Source organism: Bombus fervidus, chromosome 1 (genome assembly GCF_041682495.2).
Source record: "Bombus fervidus isolate BK054 chromosome 1, iyBomFerv1, whole genome shotgun sequence".
NCBI classification, from domain to species: domain Eukaryota; kingdom Metazoa; phylum Arthropoda; class Insecta; order Hymenoptera; family Apidae; genus Bombus; species Bombus fervidus.
In genome coordinates, this window is record NC_091517.1 from 19,437,294 (window position 1) to 19,451,840 (window position 14,547).

Genomic DNA, 14,547 nt, shown 5'->3' on the forward strand with positions numbered 1-14,547 from the left:
AGAGGCTAATTTTAAGACTGAATCATATACTATTAGCTATATTATCACTTTTTTAATGATATCAAGAAATTGTTTCTGAATTCTCTTCATTTATAGCAACGATAACGGGTGACAAAGTTGACGCATCAGTTATGAACAGCAATATTATGTTAAGATTTTAGAGTTATTATTTAACCTAGTGTTAAATATAAAAGATAGATATTTTTACAAACAAGATTATTATAAAAATATTTTTATGTAAATATTGTAATATAAACATTGTAAATCTTTCATGTTTATAAAATATATTTTATTTTTTAAATGTACAAAATAGTCTTTATTTTAGTGACTTACACGGTTTTCAAGAAATTTATTCAAGGTGAATTTAAATAATTTAAATGAAATATTGAATGCATGACTAACCTGAATTTTGTTTATCTATAAATTTTAGAATTACTATACTATTAAATTTTGTGGACGTTTTAATACAAAGGCGATTTGAAAATTTCAAGAACTAATGTAGATCTTAAATTGGTCGAATGACAGATTTAACGTACTATCTGATCACGATCCTTTCAAATCGCCATTGCATTCTATATAAATATCGTGCGAGAAATATTACTTTACAATGTAATTAATCAGAAGTTACAGATATAGATATGCTTATATAATCTTCCATCGAGTTTGAGTATTGAATTGTTAGCCAGAAACATCTTCTTGCAGAGTCTTTTCTCTTCCACGTCGTATCAAAATATCGGTATAAAATAGATTGAAATCTAACCTAATTAAAAAAGTAATAAAATATAATGATAATGTTGAAAATTTCTATTTTTGAATCATACGAAAAATATATAAAGTACTTTATAAAATGCAGCAATATCAAGCAATATAATTTTTAGTAAACATTTTCCTCGAAAATATTTTCTTACTTATCGTTATTTATTTTTTTACTCTCTGGTATTGCATTTTGTGGAATATCTTGTAATACAAGTATTTATAAATTCTACGACGTAACTTACCTACAAAAAACATTAAGAAGTTTTTCGTTGTTATTATCACATCCTAGATCACATATTCTGTCTAAAAGACGAATTAATACTTGAGTAAATTTCTCATCCAGTGATATGATGGTTTCTTCAAAACTGGCTGCATTCTCTTTGTAGATATCTCCATCTTCGTCCTAATAAATAAGTGACAAAAACATACAGACCTATTAATCTTACATTTCATACAAATAAATGTACAAGACCCTTTGTAAAACTAAGATTAAGAAGCATACATTGTAAGAAATGAATATAATGTACACAATGATGTCTGAAAGAGATTTATAAAATATACCATTACAGATCAAAATTTGTAAAGTAAAAATGCATCATATTACTTAAATTTAGTATACCTGTAGCTGAAAATAAAATAACTCTGCTTATTATAGATACATATGATTCTTTGATAAGAAGTTGTAACTCATAGTATGATATATCATGCTTATACAACTATGATCTCCAACAATTGGGATAGAAATTAATATACTATTTATATCAAAAGATAAACAAGTATTCAAAAAGACTATTGAAAGCTACAATATCTGACTTGCATGCAAATATAGTAACAAATTGTATATTAATATACAAATATAGTAACTTTACTCTTAGTTTATGCATATATAATCACTATTATTATGTATCATTTATAAATAAACAATTATGTGCTTAATACAAAATCTACATGCAACATTACCATTTATTGAAGTAGTACATATATATTCATATACAACTTCGAATTAAGATATATGTATATAATATGTATGTAATGGGATTTATGAAGTATTTACATATACAATTATGATTTTTATTATGTATAAATTTCCTAATATTCATTTTGTTATACTTAAATAAGTAATTCTAATGGTAAAATTTCGCACCGTTATTGCGATGATAATATGAGTGTTAATAGTGATAATGTTCATGATAGTATTAACTTATTACATGTGACTATATATAGAAAAAGATAAAAATAATGTTTTTACTAGTGATCGAGAGGCATTAAATTTAATATTCTACACATTAAAAGTCAAATCTAACCATTCCTTTGTATTACTAGAAAAGTTTAAATTAAAAGAAATAAGATTTAAACCTATTCATTCCTTTTCCTTACTTGCAAGATTCAAATAAAAAACTTAAAATCTTTGAATAAATTTATGTCCAATTTGTATTACACCTATAAATCATGCGAATTTGAATCTCATATATCGTATAGATATGATCTCTAAAACGATTTTTATTTACTAAAAAAGGAAAGCTTCATGATACTAATGCTACACAGATGCATGGAAGCAAAGTTATAATCTTGGGGATATACCTCAGAATCATAGACATCTTCCTGATAGGCACCAATCATGGATGTCAATTCGGCGTCAATGTAGTATGGACTCATACGCTTAACATTAGTAAAATATTAAAATTCAGTTTACTACTAAACTGTCTTTTTCCAGTTTTATGTTTGTTATGGAATTTTACCGTTTATTATGGACACTGAGTATGGAATTTATGAAACTATAATTATCCAGTGGCAATAATTATGTATTAATAGTAAGCACATCACATGCAGATCTGTTTTGTGGTTCTGACAGTTTTAAATCTGAATTATATAATGCATCTCGTATTATTTTCAACGGAAATATCAAATGTAATGGTACTAAGAGATATTTCAGTTATATTTGCTATTTATTTCTACACAATAATTTTGTAAAAAATATTCATAATGCCTATCCTACACCCTTTTACAGATATCAATAATGAACAAAGATATTTGAAAAAATCTAAATCAAAACAAAGGATGCAACTTAGATAAACTGTTTTCATTGTATTTTAAGTATATGCATGTCTCGTATATGCACACGAGTACGTAGCAATTTAGGATTACCTTTTCTATTTTTATACACTTTTATGAGAAGATTGTAACACTTACCTCCATAAAATTGCAAAATTCAAGACAAGCAGCACAAATTCCTGTTATACAGCCCAGAAGATCAGGATCTGTTAACATGCACTCCTTCAAATAACTATCTTGAAGATCTTGATGCACACTTAAAACATCGTCCACGTTACTGACCTATGCATTTAATTCAAATTTCGAATTTCAATAAAATTTATTCATTAAGCTACAAAATTTGTGACGCAATTTAAGTACCATAATGCCGAATCATACCTTACTCATTTTACTTAAAAATGTAAGCCAGTTTGGTTCTATAACTTCAACCATCATATAATAAGCTAAGTGTTGAATGCAGTCCAGCATTCTTTGTCTCAAAGAAAATGCTTGTCTATACGACATTGCTGCATTGTGAGTAAAAGTTTTTGCAATTTTATTGCTCACCCATACTCTGGAAAAAATATATATAAATAAATATGAAATCAAAGCAACGTATCAAAGCAAACTTTTATGGAAATATTAGATAAAAATCCTAAGCAACTACAAAATTATATTATAACCTGCATAAACGTCTTTCTATATATTTGCAATAAAATAAGTGTCTGAACAGCATCTGATAGCAAGCTATGGCTTTTCTGTTGAGTATCAAAGAAACAGGCCATTTAACATCATAATTAAATACAAATGCTTCCAAGCCAGTTAAGATCTTATCAGTTTGAAAACAATACTCTAAAACAACAATTTTCATTATAAGCAACATGAAGAAATAAAAAAAGAAAGAAATTAAAATAATATACCTTTTTCTTCTCTAGTTTGAATAGAGAGTATTCTAAACATTTGAAATTGAAGGTCATATGGTAAAAGTTCTGGTTTTAGATCATCCTTATATGGATCTGAGTCTGCAGTAGACATACGCAATGCAACTTCAAGAAGAGATGCTAATCGATGAATGACAATATCATACATATTTTTATTTAATTCAGTTTCACAAAGATTCATAAATTGAACCTAAGATTAAATATTATATAACTTTACACACAGTGGTAATACATCAATATATTAATGAAACATTTTGTTGTATAAGCTTACCACAAAATCTCCTTGTGCAAGAAGAAAATAATTTTTTACACTACGAAGCCGACCCATTAAATCGTTTTCGTGAATAAGAACTTCTAATAAGGTTTTTGCAGCTTCAGAATATGCTCTATCAATAGTAGCTATATATTTTTGCCCTTGATGTTGATAAATTAAAGGCTCTTGTTTTCCCCATTGAACTGTCTTGCCTATATAGAAGTGTATTAAATATTTGAGTCTTTATATGTAAAAATTAACATAAAACATGCTTGATTAATAAGTATTACAGACCGCATTGTCTAATTACATTAAAGTATTTTCCAGTTCTCAAAATTGTTTGTGCCTGTTCATTAAGAAATGTAGGAGTTCTTTCTGGTCTCATAGTGTACCTTTTTTCCCAGTAATCTGCTGAATAATCTATAGGCAATTCCTCTCTGTGAATTAATTCATTATCTTCCACAAAAAACTGAAATTATACAAAATTTATTGGTTTAGTTAAAACAATTTTGGTTAAAACGATTAAATAAATGAATAGCTTATAAATATGGATGTTCTTACCTCTTCGTATGGATCACATATCACTCCTTTATATACCCATTTTTCTAATATTTGCATATATGGAACACTTGCTGTTTGTATAAGAAACAAACATAATTCCTTAAACTTAGCTTCTCCATTAATATTATTTGCTTGTTCATGCAAAAGACTGAGCACTTTACCACCTTTTGCATTCGCCTAAAATGAAATATGCTTTTACATGTCAATTTATGATATTAAAATATTTAAAAAATAGAAAAGAATGTTATAACTGACTTTACATATGGTTGATGTAATTTGGAAGAGAATAAACATTGCGAACATTGTTGGTTGAATGTAAAACCACAACTTTTGCAAATTTAATTTGCCTCGTACATGTTCCATTTCCAACTGTACAACAAATAACTGAAAAATTTTTAATATAGAATTATTTTATTCTTTACGCCCAATGTGCAACCTGATTACAATTATTTTATAATAAATTATTTAAACTAAGGAGGAGATTAATTTTGTATTATTATACATACTAAATAATCTTTCAGTAAACTTTTTATAGCTCCTCTTAAAGCATGATTTACTTGACCATCTTCTGGTAAAACTTTTTCTTCAACAAATCTAGCTGCCATAGAATAGTGAGATGCGAGGGGTAATATTTGTTGTGTCAATTGTTTGTAAGATATACCTATAAATGATAATGTTACAAAAATGAATGTCCAGATTACACATCTAATTACTACAAAAATATTTTTATTTCTTCTTACAAACATCTGAAGATATGTTGAATGTCTTCACTGCATATGGACTTGTCAAAGGTTCAGAAACAATGTAAGTTCCATCTATACCTTTCAAGCAATATAAAATGTCCCAAAGTAATATAGATTCTTGAGAAACTATTGGTACAACTTCTGTAAACGTTTTATCCCTTAATAAATTAATCATTAATTTCTTATATGCTTTTAAAATGATATTTACTTTGGCAGGGCATTGCATTTGGTTCGTTATAAAAGTCCCATGTTATTCTAGGCCTCTCATACACCCAGTTATGTTTTATTACAGATGACTCTGTTTTCTTTGTAATTGCACATACTTGTTTATTTAATTTCTTTTCTCCTTCAACAGCAGCTTTAATCACATTCTTACAAATCTGTATTGTATATAATACAATGAATATTAGAAATAAAATAATTCTCAAATTAGTATTTAAAAAATAAGAAAAACCTGTGGTAGATCCTCTGTAGTAATAGCAGCATTTTTTGTACAAATTGATGATAGATTTGATGCTCCTTTAGCCAAATAATCCTTTAATACTTTATCTTCGGATATGAGTTCCAATACTTGAATGAATAAACCTAACAAATCTACCCTATAAAAAAAATATATTATTTTAATTATTATTATCTTTATTCTTCACTAGACTCATATATATATGTATCTATAATACTACTAACTTCTTTGCTTTTAATTCTTCATATTTTTGAAGAAATAATTCAGGAATAGGAGAATTTTTTGCCAAATTACAAATAGAACTTTGTGAAGCAACAATAGTTAAAGCACTTGCACTCGTTGGTATCCCTTCTTTTTGTAATTTCTCTACATGTTTTTCTGGCGCAGATGATGAGCTAATTATAAAAGAAATAAACATGTACAATGGATAATTTAAAAATCAATATAATTAAATTTAACATGCACAATTGCACAATTGCATAATTAATAAATTGAAACAAACTTTATGGATTTGTTAATAAAAATTCAATGGAAGATCAACATAAAACTTTTCATCTCTACTTACCCGAGTAATCCAATTAATTCAACCACTAAGTGATGTAATTTAAATTCGCTCATTGTTCTCAGCTAATAAATATATTACATTCTCCTAAAAAATACTTATTGCTTTTGTACCATTATAACCGTAACTGAGATTGCTAGTGCTGCTCTAGCATATCTAAATACATTTAGTAAAATTATGTTTCACTAATCACTTGAAATACTTGTTTACCTTGATTATTGGTTAGAAATGAATTAGGTTATGTTAAGTACGAAAGAATATGAATTAAAGAGAGAATGTCACCAAATTTTTCACTTCAAAAAAAGAATAATGCTCTTTATATATTACTTCGTGTAAATATTAATCTAATTTTCAAGATTATTAATCATAAATGTGAATTGAGGATTTCAAGTTATTTTGGATTTGAATTCATTAAATTCGCATCAATTTATATCGAAGAACCAATAACGTGCGTACATTTAAAATTCACGTATCAATATATTTCTATATTTTCACGTCATATTTGAGTGAAATAAATTATAAATTGCAACAATTAGAAAAGATGTTTCAAAGTTTTTACTCCCACTTACATATATAATTTAATAAAATATTTAATTTGACACAGTTTATTTTAGATATTATAATAATTATTATGATGTTTCTTTTAGATATTTTAATATTGTATGTAATATAATAATAAGTTTACGAATCTATATTTGCCTCGATTGAATTACTATCTGGAGGAGTGAGATACATCATTCCATAAAATAAAGATTCTTCATATTCCTCACGAAGAATAGTTGTTTCATCTGTAGGTAACGGTAACACATTTGTATGCAATTTTGAAGTCACTTGAAATATGTATTTACTAGCAGGAATTCTAAAATTATATGCATATTTTATACTACATACACGTCCATTATTATTTTTTATAAATAATGATTATTTAATGATTATGCGATTTAATGATTATGTATATCGGGATCTTTTTAACAAATCATACAATACCTGAAATTTGTATTTAGAAATTTCGGAGAAAACATATTTTTACGCTCAATGATATCTTTCTTATTAACATTTGTTGATATATTATATTTTTCTTTCATAAAATTGTCAATATGATTAAATAGTACAATATTTGTATTATTTGATGATTGCAGAGAATTTATATAATTTGTATCCTTTTTAAATCTTTTAATCACATTCTGTGTCTCAATATCAATTATAGGCCTCTTTCTCTCCAATAAATTCATACTTTGGTAATTTATACCTGGTTTATAATTTTCCTTACAATGTCTAAATTTATGAAAACAGTATAAAAATTATAATCAAAGCACAACATTTTTAAATAATAAAATTTTTCTTACAATAGAAGATTCTTGTCAATTTTTAACTTTATTTTATTAAAAAATTGATCATCGTCATCTACAATCGCAGTTGAATCACTTGGCTTCTTATTTAAGTTTTGTCTAGTAATGTTATCAGAACATATGATTCCTATTTATGAAATGAAATACAAATATTTATTAATTTAAATTAAAAAGTATGAATTAAAATTTTTTAATTTTACTTGCGCCGAGCCTTTTCAAGTCCATTGTATGATTTTCTTTTTTAATCATAACAGTATTATTATGTGTCGTACTGTTATTTAAAGTTTGCATGATGGATCCTGAATTATTTGAATTCATATTCATTTCGTGTCCTTCCATTATTGATGTATATTCTATCTAACATAACTCGTAAGTAATAATAGAAATATTAAATATTTTTTTGTTATATTTGTATATTTATATACAAGATTTTTTTCCAAATGAGCGAAACCATAGCTTTAGAATTTTAGTTGGTTTTAAATAGTGTATCACGTGGTACATATGATTGCATGGTACAACTTGAACCGGAAATAAAGGATTTCATAGTCACTTCTACTTTTTTTAATTCAAATATATGTATCCTACCACCTACCTATTTTAAAGCTACGGTTTTACTCATTTGCAAAAATGATACTGTATATATAGCTCAATATGTACATATACAAATCAGGAATGGAAATAATTTTTTTATTTTACGTATTCTTTCGTTCGTACAGTAAAATATCATATCTAAAAAGAATGTGGTATGCGTCATTATTATCTGTTCATAATTGCAATGAATTTTATCCTAATAGCTAAATAAACTAATAATATTTTTCCCAATAATTCCTGTATTTGGTATTTATTTATACTAGTTTTCAAAATTTCATACTGTACACACATATACAATTGGAAATATGTAAAACATTATATATCTAGCTATTGACACAAAAGCTATGCAACAAACGAATATCACGGCTTTTTCACTTTATTTTTGCCTGTTTCATTAAAATTAATTAAAATGTGAAAATGTAATGTTTCGTACGAACACAACCACCGATTCGACGTTCACAATTGTTCGGAATGTACAGAACAGCTGATCGACACGATGTTCGAATAATTTCTTCTAGGTTAGCAAAGTTTCATCAGATTGATCAGTGCTTGCGCTAAAGTAGAGTTATAACCTCAAAAGAATTTCACGTAGATTGAAGCGGTGAATACGACGTTTATGTGAATAAGAACGTTTAAATAAATGTTGAATGATGCGCCTTATGACAGCAATGAATTTCAAGATTTTGCCTGTTTTTCGGCACCGTGTGACGAATGTTCGACCATTCTGTAGAAATCATCGGCCGAATTACGAAGAGTTGTCGATGCATGTACGACCACAATTTCGAAGAATAAAACTTAATGAATATCATGGAATATTCATAAAAAATATCCATACCCGTCGACAAACTGCGGCTATTATCTCGATTAGATCGTTTGCCACTAAACGATTTAATGATAGAGATTCATCCAAGTAAATCTTTTTATCCCTTCTAAAATCTGCTTTTTTTATCATTTTAAATTATATTAATTTTAACGATTAAATACGCTCCTATTTTTGTAGCAAATAATAATTCCGAAATAGCAATTGTAATTTTCTTATAGTTCGGATAAGATAATTTAACATTTACATATATTATAAATTCTATAAATTATGTATTTCTTGTCATTATACAATTTTATAAATTGCAATTGTATTTTACTTTATAGTGGCAACAATGAAGATGATATCAGTGATCCAGGTTCATTACCTGCTACAGTGGTTGTACCAGAAGTATGGCCTCATGTTCCTGTTATAGCAATTAATAGAAATCCAGTGTTTCCAAGATTCATAAAGTTAATAGAACTTAGTAATCCGATTCTCATAGATTTAATACGTAGAAAGGTCAAATTAAATCAACCATATGTTGGAATCTTCTTAAAGAAAGCAGAAGAGTAAGTGATATGTAAATATGTTTTATTTGCTAAATAGAGAATTAATATCATTGTTACATTGAAACTTAATTGTTTTGGTAGAAATGAAGCAGAAATTGTACAAAATTTGGATGATATTTACCCTGTTGGAACATTTGCACAAATACACGAAGTACAAGATTTAGGAAATCGATTGAGATTAGTTGTAATGGCACATAGAAGGATTAAGATTGTTGGTCAGATCTTAGAAGAACTTCCTAAACCTACTCATGGTAAGACATTTACATATATAAGGCATGTAAAGTTTGTCAACTGATTATTTTTATAAACATTAATAGTAAGAAATACTGCTAGAATTTTCACGAAGCATGAGAATGAATCAAAATAGATGAGTGAGATGACTACGAGTATGTATGAGTTTATGTGAGTAAGACGTACCTTTTGTCGCGGAAGTTTTAGGAAATTTCCGGAATTTCGCAGCGTGTGTGAAAGTATATGTATGACAAAAGACGATTGAAGTAGTTTCTAGAAAAAGACCTTATACAAAATATTTTCTTAAAATTTGAATTTAATAATTTTTACATAAGTGCTATACTACACAGAAATGAAACTGACGTTCCCTCTTTTAAATGCAACAATTCACGTCCCTGTAGACGATTCAGTTTCCGGTGGCAAACCGAGTCGCAGATTGTTAATTCGTAAAAAAAACGAAAACAAAGTGCCAGAACCAGTACAGAAAATTGAAGAAAGTAGTACTCCTGAAAATAAGGTAACAGAAGGAGTACAGGAGAAAGTTGAAGAAAAAATAACTCCAACAGACACCACAGCTCAAACTGGCACTCCTCAACCTTTATTAATGGTAGAAGTTGTAAATATTACCCATGAGAAATTTAGGCAAACTGAAGAAATAAAAGTAAGCTTAAATGATATTTTTTATTTTTTGAACATAATCATGTATCGGAGATGAAAGGACAACCTCAATACTATAGCATTTACGAAATAACCCAACACAGTCATTCGAAACTTGAGACAATGAGCTTAGGCTCGAGGCGACAACCGGTCGCCGAGCGTAGAGCCACGGTCACGAGATGAACGTTCCACCTAACAGAGATATAAAGTTACATAGCTTTCCTTTAAAGAATTGGCCGTACCGACACTTGACAATAAAACATTCGCCACACACAGACCCCATTCTTTGGGTAAGATGATCACCAAATGCGGATGCATCATTCACAGTTTATGTTCAGATAGCCTGAGGAACAAATCTTAGGATTTAGTTAACTAAAGTCCTTCAGATTGACAAACAGTCTTTATTCTATCAGCCCGTAAATCTGTCACCTATTGCGGGAAGATACGGGAGATCTGCTTTCCTCACGACGCTTCCCGCTAGGAACTCTCTCTCAAGGGCGGCTAGCATCCTTTTCTAACCGCCAACATAGAAATTAACTAATTAACAGCAACGTCTATTTCCCTCACTCTCCGAGCGGAGGCTTTCCTCGACGAATTCGATGATCTCGTGCCCTTAGACACACCCCATCATAGTTTTCCTCTACAGCGTCGTCGTGACGGAAAGTCATTCCCTTTCTTGCAGTCTTATTAGCCAGTTACCTGGTGTTCGTACGATCGGTGGATAATCCACGTCTCAATAGAGAGTTAGTCGAGCGATCCTTGTATCGCGAGGAGCAAGTCGAGTCCGACTTAGACTTTGAAGCAAAGTATATCCGTTATCCCGTGGACCGTGGATTCGTCATATCGAATCTAAAGTCATTGTCATTAGCGTCTAGTTACCGCGGCCACTTATCAATCTATCCATACCTGTGTTGGTAAACGTTACCTTGATTGTGCAATAACAATAAACAACCCCGGCGAAGACTCATTACACGCCCCTAACGCCAACCCGACACATATATTAATGTGTATATTGTAAAAGAATATATACATATATAAAAGAAATCAATAAAGAATAAATTAATCTAATATGTATAGGCTTTGACACAAGAATTAATTAAAACAATTCGAGATATAATAAGCATGAATCCATTATATCGTGAATCTTTACAACAAATGTTGCATCAAGGACAGAGAGTTGTAGATAATCCAGTTTATTTGAGTGATTTGGGTGCAGCTTTAACAGGAGCAGATGCACAAGAATTGCAGCAAGTGTTAGAAGAAATGGATGTGAGTAATTGTATTTGGAGCTATCATTATAATAAATCTTTTAAGTAACTAAAACAATAACTTTATTTATAGATTTTAAAAAGATTAAGATTATCATTGGCACTTTTAAAGAAAGAATATGAGTTAAGTAAACTTCAACAAAAAATTGGTAGAGAAGTTGAAGAAAAAGTTAAACAACAGCACAGAAAATATATTCTTCATGAGCAATTAAAAGTTATTAAAAAAGAATTGGGTCTTGAAAAAGATGATAAAGATGCTATAGGAGAGAAATATAGGGAACGTATAAGAGAGAAAACAGTTCCAAAAACAGTAATGGATGTGCTTGAAGAAGAATTAAATAAATTAAATTTCTTGGAGAGTCACAGTAGTGAATTCAAGTATGTATTACTTCTATAATCTGTAGTTTCAAAATTTCAATATAGATGAACATGTGAATGAAATATTATTTCTGTGTTAAATAATTTAACTAATTTTTAATTTGTTAGTATAATTTTATTTGCAGTGTGACGAGAAATTATTTGGATTGGCTTACATCCATGCCATGGGGTATAACTAGTCCAGAAAATTTAAATCTTCAACAGGCAATTGAAATTTTAGATAAAGACCATTATGGAATGGAAGATATAAAAAAACGAATCTTGGGTAATTGAATCTCTAATGAGCAGATAATTAATCCCTTTATTACATAAAATGTATTTACTTTTTATTGCTCTTAACTTCAGAATTTATTGCTGTCAGTCAACTGAAAGGGTCAACGCAAGGAAAAATATTATGTTTCCATGGACCACCAGGAGTTGGAAAAACATCAATAGCCAAGTCAATTTCCCGTGCACTTAATAGAGAGTATTTTAGATTTAGCGTTGGTGGAATGACAGATGTTGCAGAAATCAAAGGTCATAGAAGAACTTATGTGGGTGCCATGCCTGGTAAAATTATACAGTGTTTAAAAAAGACCAAGACTGAAAATCCACTTGTTCTTATTGATGAAGTTGATAAGATTGGAAAGTATGTACCTATGAATTTTTACATTTTACTTATTTTGACAGTTTAGTAATTTGATAGAAATGTAAGCCTTATTCCTTTTTTATTAGAGGCCATCAAGGTGATCCAGCATCAGCTCTTTTGGAAATGTTGGATCCAGAGCAAAATGCAAACTTCTTAGATCATTACTTAGATGTTCCTGTTGATTTATCAAAAGTGCTCTTTATTTGTACAGCAAATGTGATCGATACAATTCCAGAACCTTTAAGAGATCGTATGGAAATGATAGACATGTCGGGTTATGTTGCAGAGGAAAAGCTCGCTATTGCTAAGCAGTATTTAGTACCACAAGCAATGAATGATTCGGGTCTCTCTAATCAACAGATCAGTATAAATGATAATGCACTTCACTTATTAATTAAATCTTACTGTCGAGAATCGGGAGTAAGAAGTCTTCAGAAACACATAGAAAAAGTTAATCGGAAAGTTGCGTTCAAAGTGGTTAAGAAAGAAACGGAAAAAGTAGACGTAAATGAGAACAATTTGCAGGAGTTTGTAGGGAAACCTATGTTCACACACGATAGAATGTACGAAGTTACGCCTCCTGGAGTCGTTATGGGTCTTGCATGGACAGCTATGGGAGGTTCTACTCTGTTCATTGAAACAAGAGTGAGAAAACCTTCTACTGGAAAGAAATCAGAGGGTACCTTAGAATTCACCGGCCATTTAGGTGATGTGATGAAAGAGTCTATTCACATAGCAATGACGGTTGCAAGAAACTTTATGATTCGGGAAGATCCATCTAATACTTTTTTAATCGATTCTCATTTACATTTACACGTTCCTGAAGGTGCTACACCGAAAGATGGGCCTAGCGCCGGTATTACGATCGCAATAGCATTCATTTCGATTGCTAAGAATCAGTCTATTAGACAAAATGTTGCAATGACTGGTGAACTTAGTCTCATGGGTAGGATTCTTCCTGTTGGCGGTATTAAAGAAAAGACGATTGCTGTAAGTACAAATATAATAAATACTTAATTAGACATTTCCATATCATGCTTCGTAATATGTATATTTCCTTTCTATTCAAGGCAAAACGAGTTGGCGTAAACTGTGTAATTCTACCCGAGGAAAATAAGAAAGATTACAATGATCTTCCTAAGTACATCACGGATGGCCTGGAAGTTCATTTTGCCACCACTTTTGAAGACGTGTACCGCATATGTTTTGCACCACAGCAAGAAACTGATACTGTTCGTCATCAAAATCCTTTACATCTTGATATTTCACCGCCGCAAAGTGCACCACTTTTGGGTAAAAATACTGACTGAATTAAGGATCAAGTACTTAAGCATTGTAAAGATTGATTATTACACGATCTTACATGTGCCTGATCTATTTGAGATATTTACCTATATATTTCACCAATATTAGATTTTTAAATAATTGAATCTATTTTATCACATATTGTTTTATATATAGAATCATTTAAATAAAAATGCAGAGAATTAATTTATTTAAGTTTAAAAGAAGAAATTAAAAATTTCACGAAAATTAATCTCATTTTAAATGCAATTTCATTTACGGGCGATACATTTTTTTATATTAAAATAAATTAAACATTACCAAGAAAGGGATTTAAGTTTTTGCTACTGTCACAATATATTAATCTTTTTTAAATAAACAATTTACGAAAAATATATTGTACATAAAGAATAACATTCTTTGTTATTATCGCATGTAACTATAACATTAAAAATGAAACTAATTGTCACGATATAATGTAAT

General features: G+C 29.3%; 3 protein-coding genes across 5 annotated transcripts; 1 reads left to right on the forward strand and 2 right to left on the reverse strand.

Moving 5' to 3' along the window:
* Positions 1-267: 267 nt before the first annotated feature.
* Positions 268-6,747, reverse strand: LOC139989358 (gamma-tubulin complex component 2). 2 transcript variants are annotated; one of them, XM_072007634.1, is made up of 17 exons: positions 6,311-6,747; positions 5,970-6,140; positions 5,740-5,884; positions 5,494-5,665; positions 5,283-5,426; positions 5,049-5,203; positions 4,798-4,926; positions 4,543-4,719; positions 4,276-4,450; positions 4,000-4,193; positions 3,708-3,918; positions 3,471-3,639; positions 3,187-3,361; positions 2,947-3,090; positions 2,338-2,415; positions 999-1,159; positions 268-760 (listed from the first exon to the last, which is right to left on the reverse strand). In XM_072007634.1, exons 1-17 carry the CDS (start codon positions 6,361-6,363, stop codon positions 679-681), a joined length of 2,535 nt encoding a protein of 844 aa, XP_071863735.1. In that variant the 5' UTR covers positions 6,364-6,747; the 3' UTR covers positions 268-678. The 2 variants fall into 2 exon arrangements, with proteins under 2 accessions (XP_071863735.1, XP_071863743.1); XM_072007642.1 differs by lacking the exon at positions 2,338-2,415.
* A 149-nt stretch (positions 6,748-6,896) lies between these two features.
* Positions 6,897-8,229, reverse strand: LOC139989442 (uncharacterized). Its single transcript, XM_072007867.1, has 4 exons — positions 7,857-8,229; positions 7,654-7,783; positions 7,295-7,582; positions 6,897-7,166 (listed from the first exon to the last, which is right to left on the reverse strand). Exons 1-4 carry the CDS (start codon positions 7,993-7,995, stop codon positions 6,989-6,991), a joined length of 735 nt encoding a protein of 244 aa, XP_071863968.1. The 5' UTR covers positions 7,996-8,229; the 3' UTR covers positions 6,897-6,988.
* Positions 8,230-8,478: 249 nt separating this feature from the next.
* Lon (lon protease homolog, mitochondrial) lies at positions 8,479-14,261 on the forward strand. Of its 2 annotated transcripts, none has more exons than XM_072007566.1 (10): positions 8,479-9,157; positions 9,394-9,618; positions 9,700-9,869; positions 10,200-10,510; positions 11,584-11,775; positions 11,848-12,152; positions 12,278-12,417; positions 12,498-12,780; positions 12,867-13,770; positions 13,851-14,261. In XM_072007566.1, the coding sequence occupies exons 1-10, from the start codon at positions 8,895-8,897 to the stop codon at positions 14,088-14,090; spliced, it is 3,033 nt and encodes a 1,010-aa protein (XP_071863667.1). In that variant the 5' UTR covers positions 8,479-8,894; the 3' UTR covers positions 14,091-14,261. The 2 variants fall into 2 exon arrangements, with proteins under 2 accessions (XP_071863667.1, XP_071863675.1); XM_072007574.1 differs by having other exon boundaries at positions 8,485-9,157; positions 10,251-10,510.
* The last annotated feature ends 286 nt before the right edge of the window (positions 14,262-14,547 follow it).

Bases quoted from the DNA above. Each gene is read 5' to 3' on its own strand.
- Lon (XM_072007566.1), top strand. From the start codon at position 8,895: ATGATGCGCCTTATGACAGCAATGAATTTCAAGATTTTGCCTGTTTTT. The intron at 10,511-11,583 runs GTAAGCTTAAAT...TAATATGTATAG, and splicing joins GGCAAACTGAAGAAATAAAA to GCTTTGACACAAGAATTAAT. The intron at 12,781-12,866 runs GTATGTACCTAT...CTTTTTTATTAG, and splicing joins GAAGTTGATAAGATTGGAAA to AGGCCATCAAGGTGATCCAG.
- LOC139989358 (XM_072007634.1), bottom strand. From the start codon at position 6,363: ATGAGCGAATTTAAATTACATCACTTAGTGGTTGAATTAATTGGATTA. The intron at 5,885-5,969 runs GTTAGTAGTATT...TTTTTTTTATAG, and splicing joins GAAGAATTAAAAGCAAAGAA to GGTAGATTTGTTAGGTTTAT. The intron at 3,362-3,470 runs GTTATAATATAA...TATTTTTTCCAG, and splicing joins ATAGAAAGACGTTTATGCAG to AGTATGGGTGAGCAATAAAA.
- LOC139989442 (XM_072007867.1), bottom strand. From the start codon at position 7,995: ATGGAAGGACACGAAATGAATATGAATTCAAATAATTCAGGATCCATC. The intron at 7,583-7,653 runs GTAAGAAAAATT...TCATAAATTTAG, and splicing joins ATTGACAAGAATCTTCTATT to ACATTGTAAGGAAAATTATA. The intron at 7,167-7,294 runs GTATTGTATGAT...ATATAATTTTAG, and splicing joins TTTCTAAATACAAATTTCAG to AATTCCTGCTAGTAAATACA.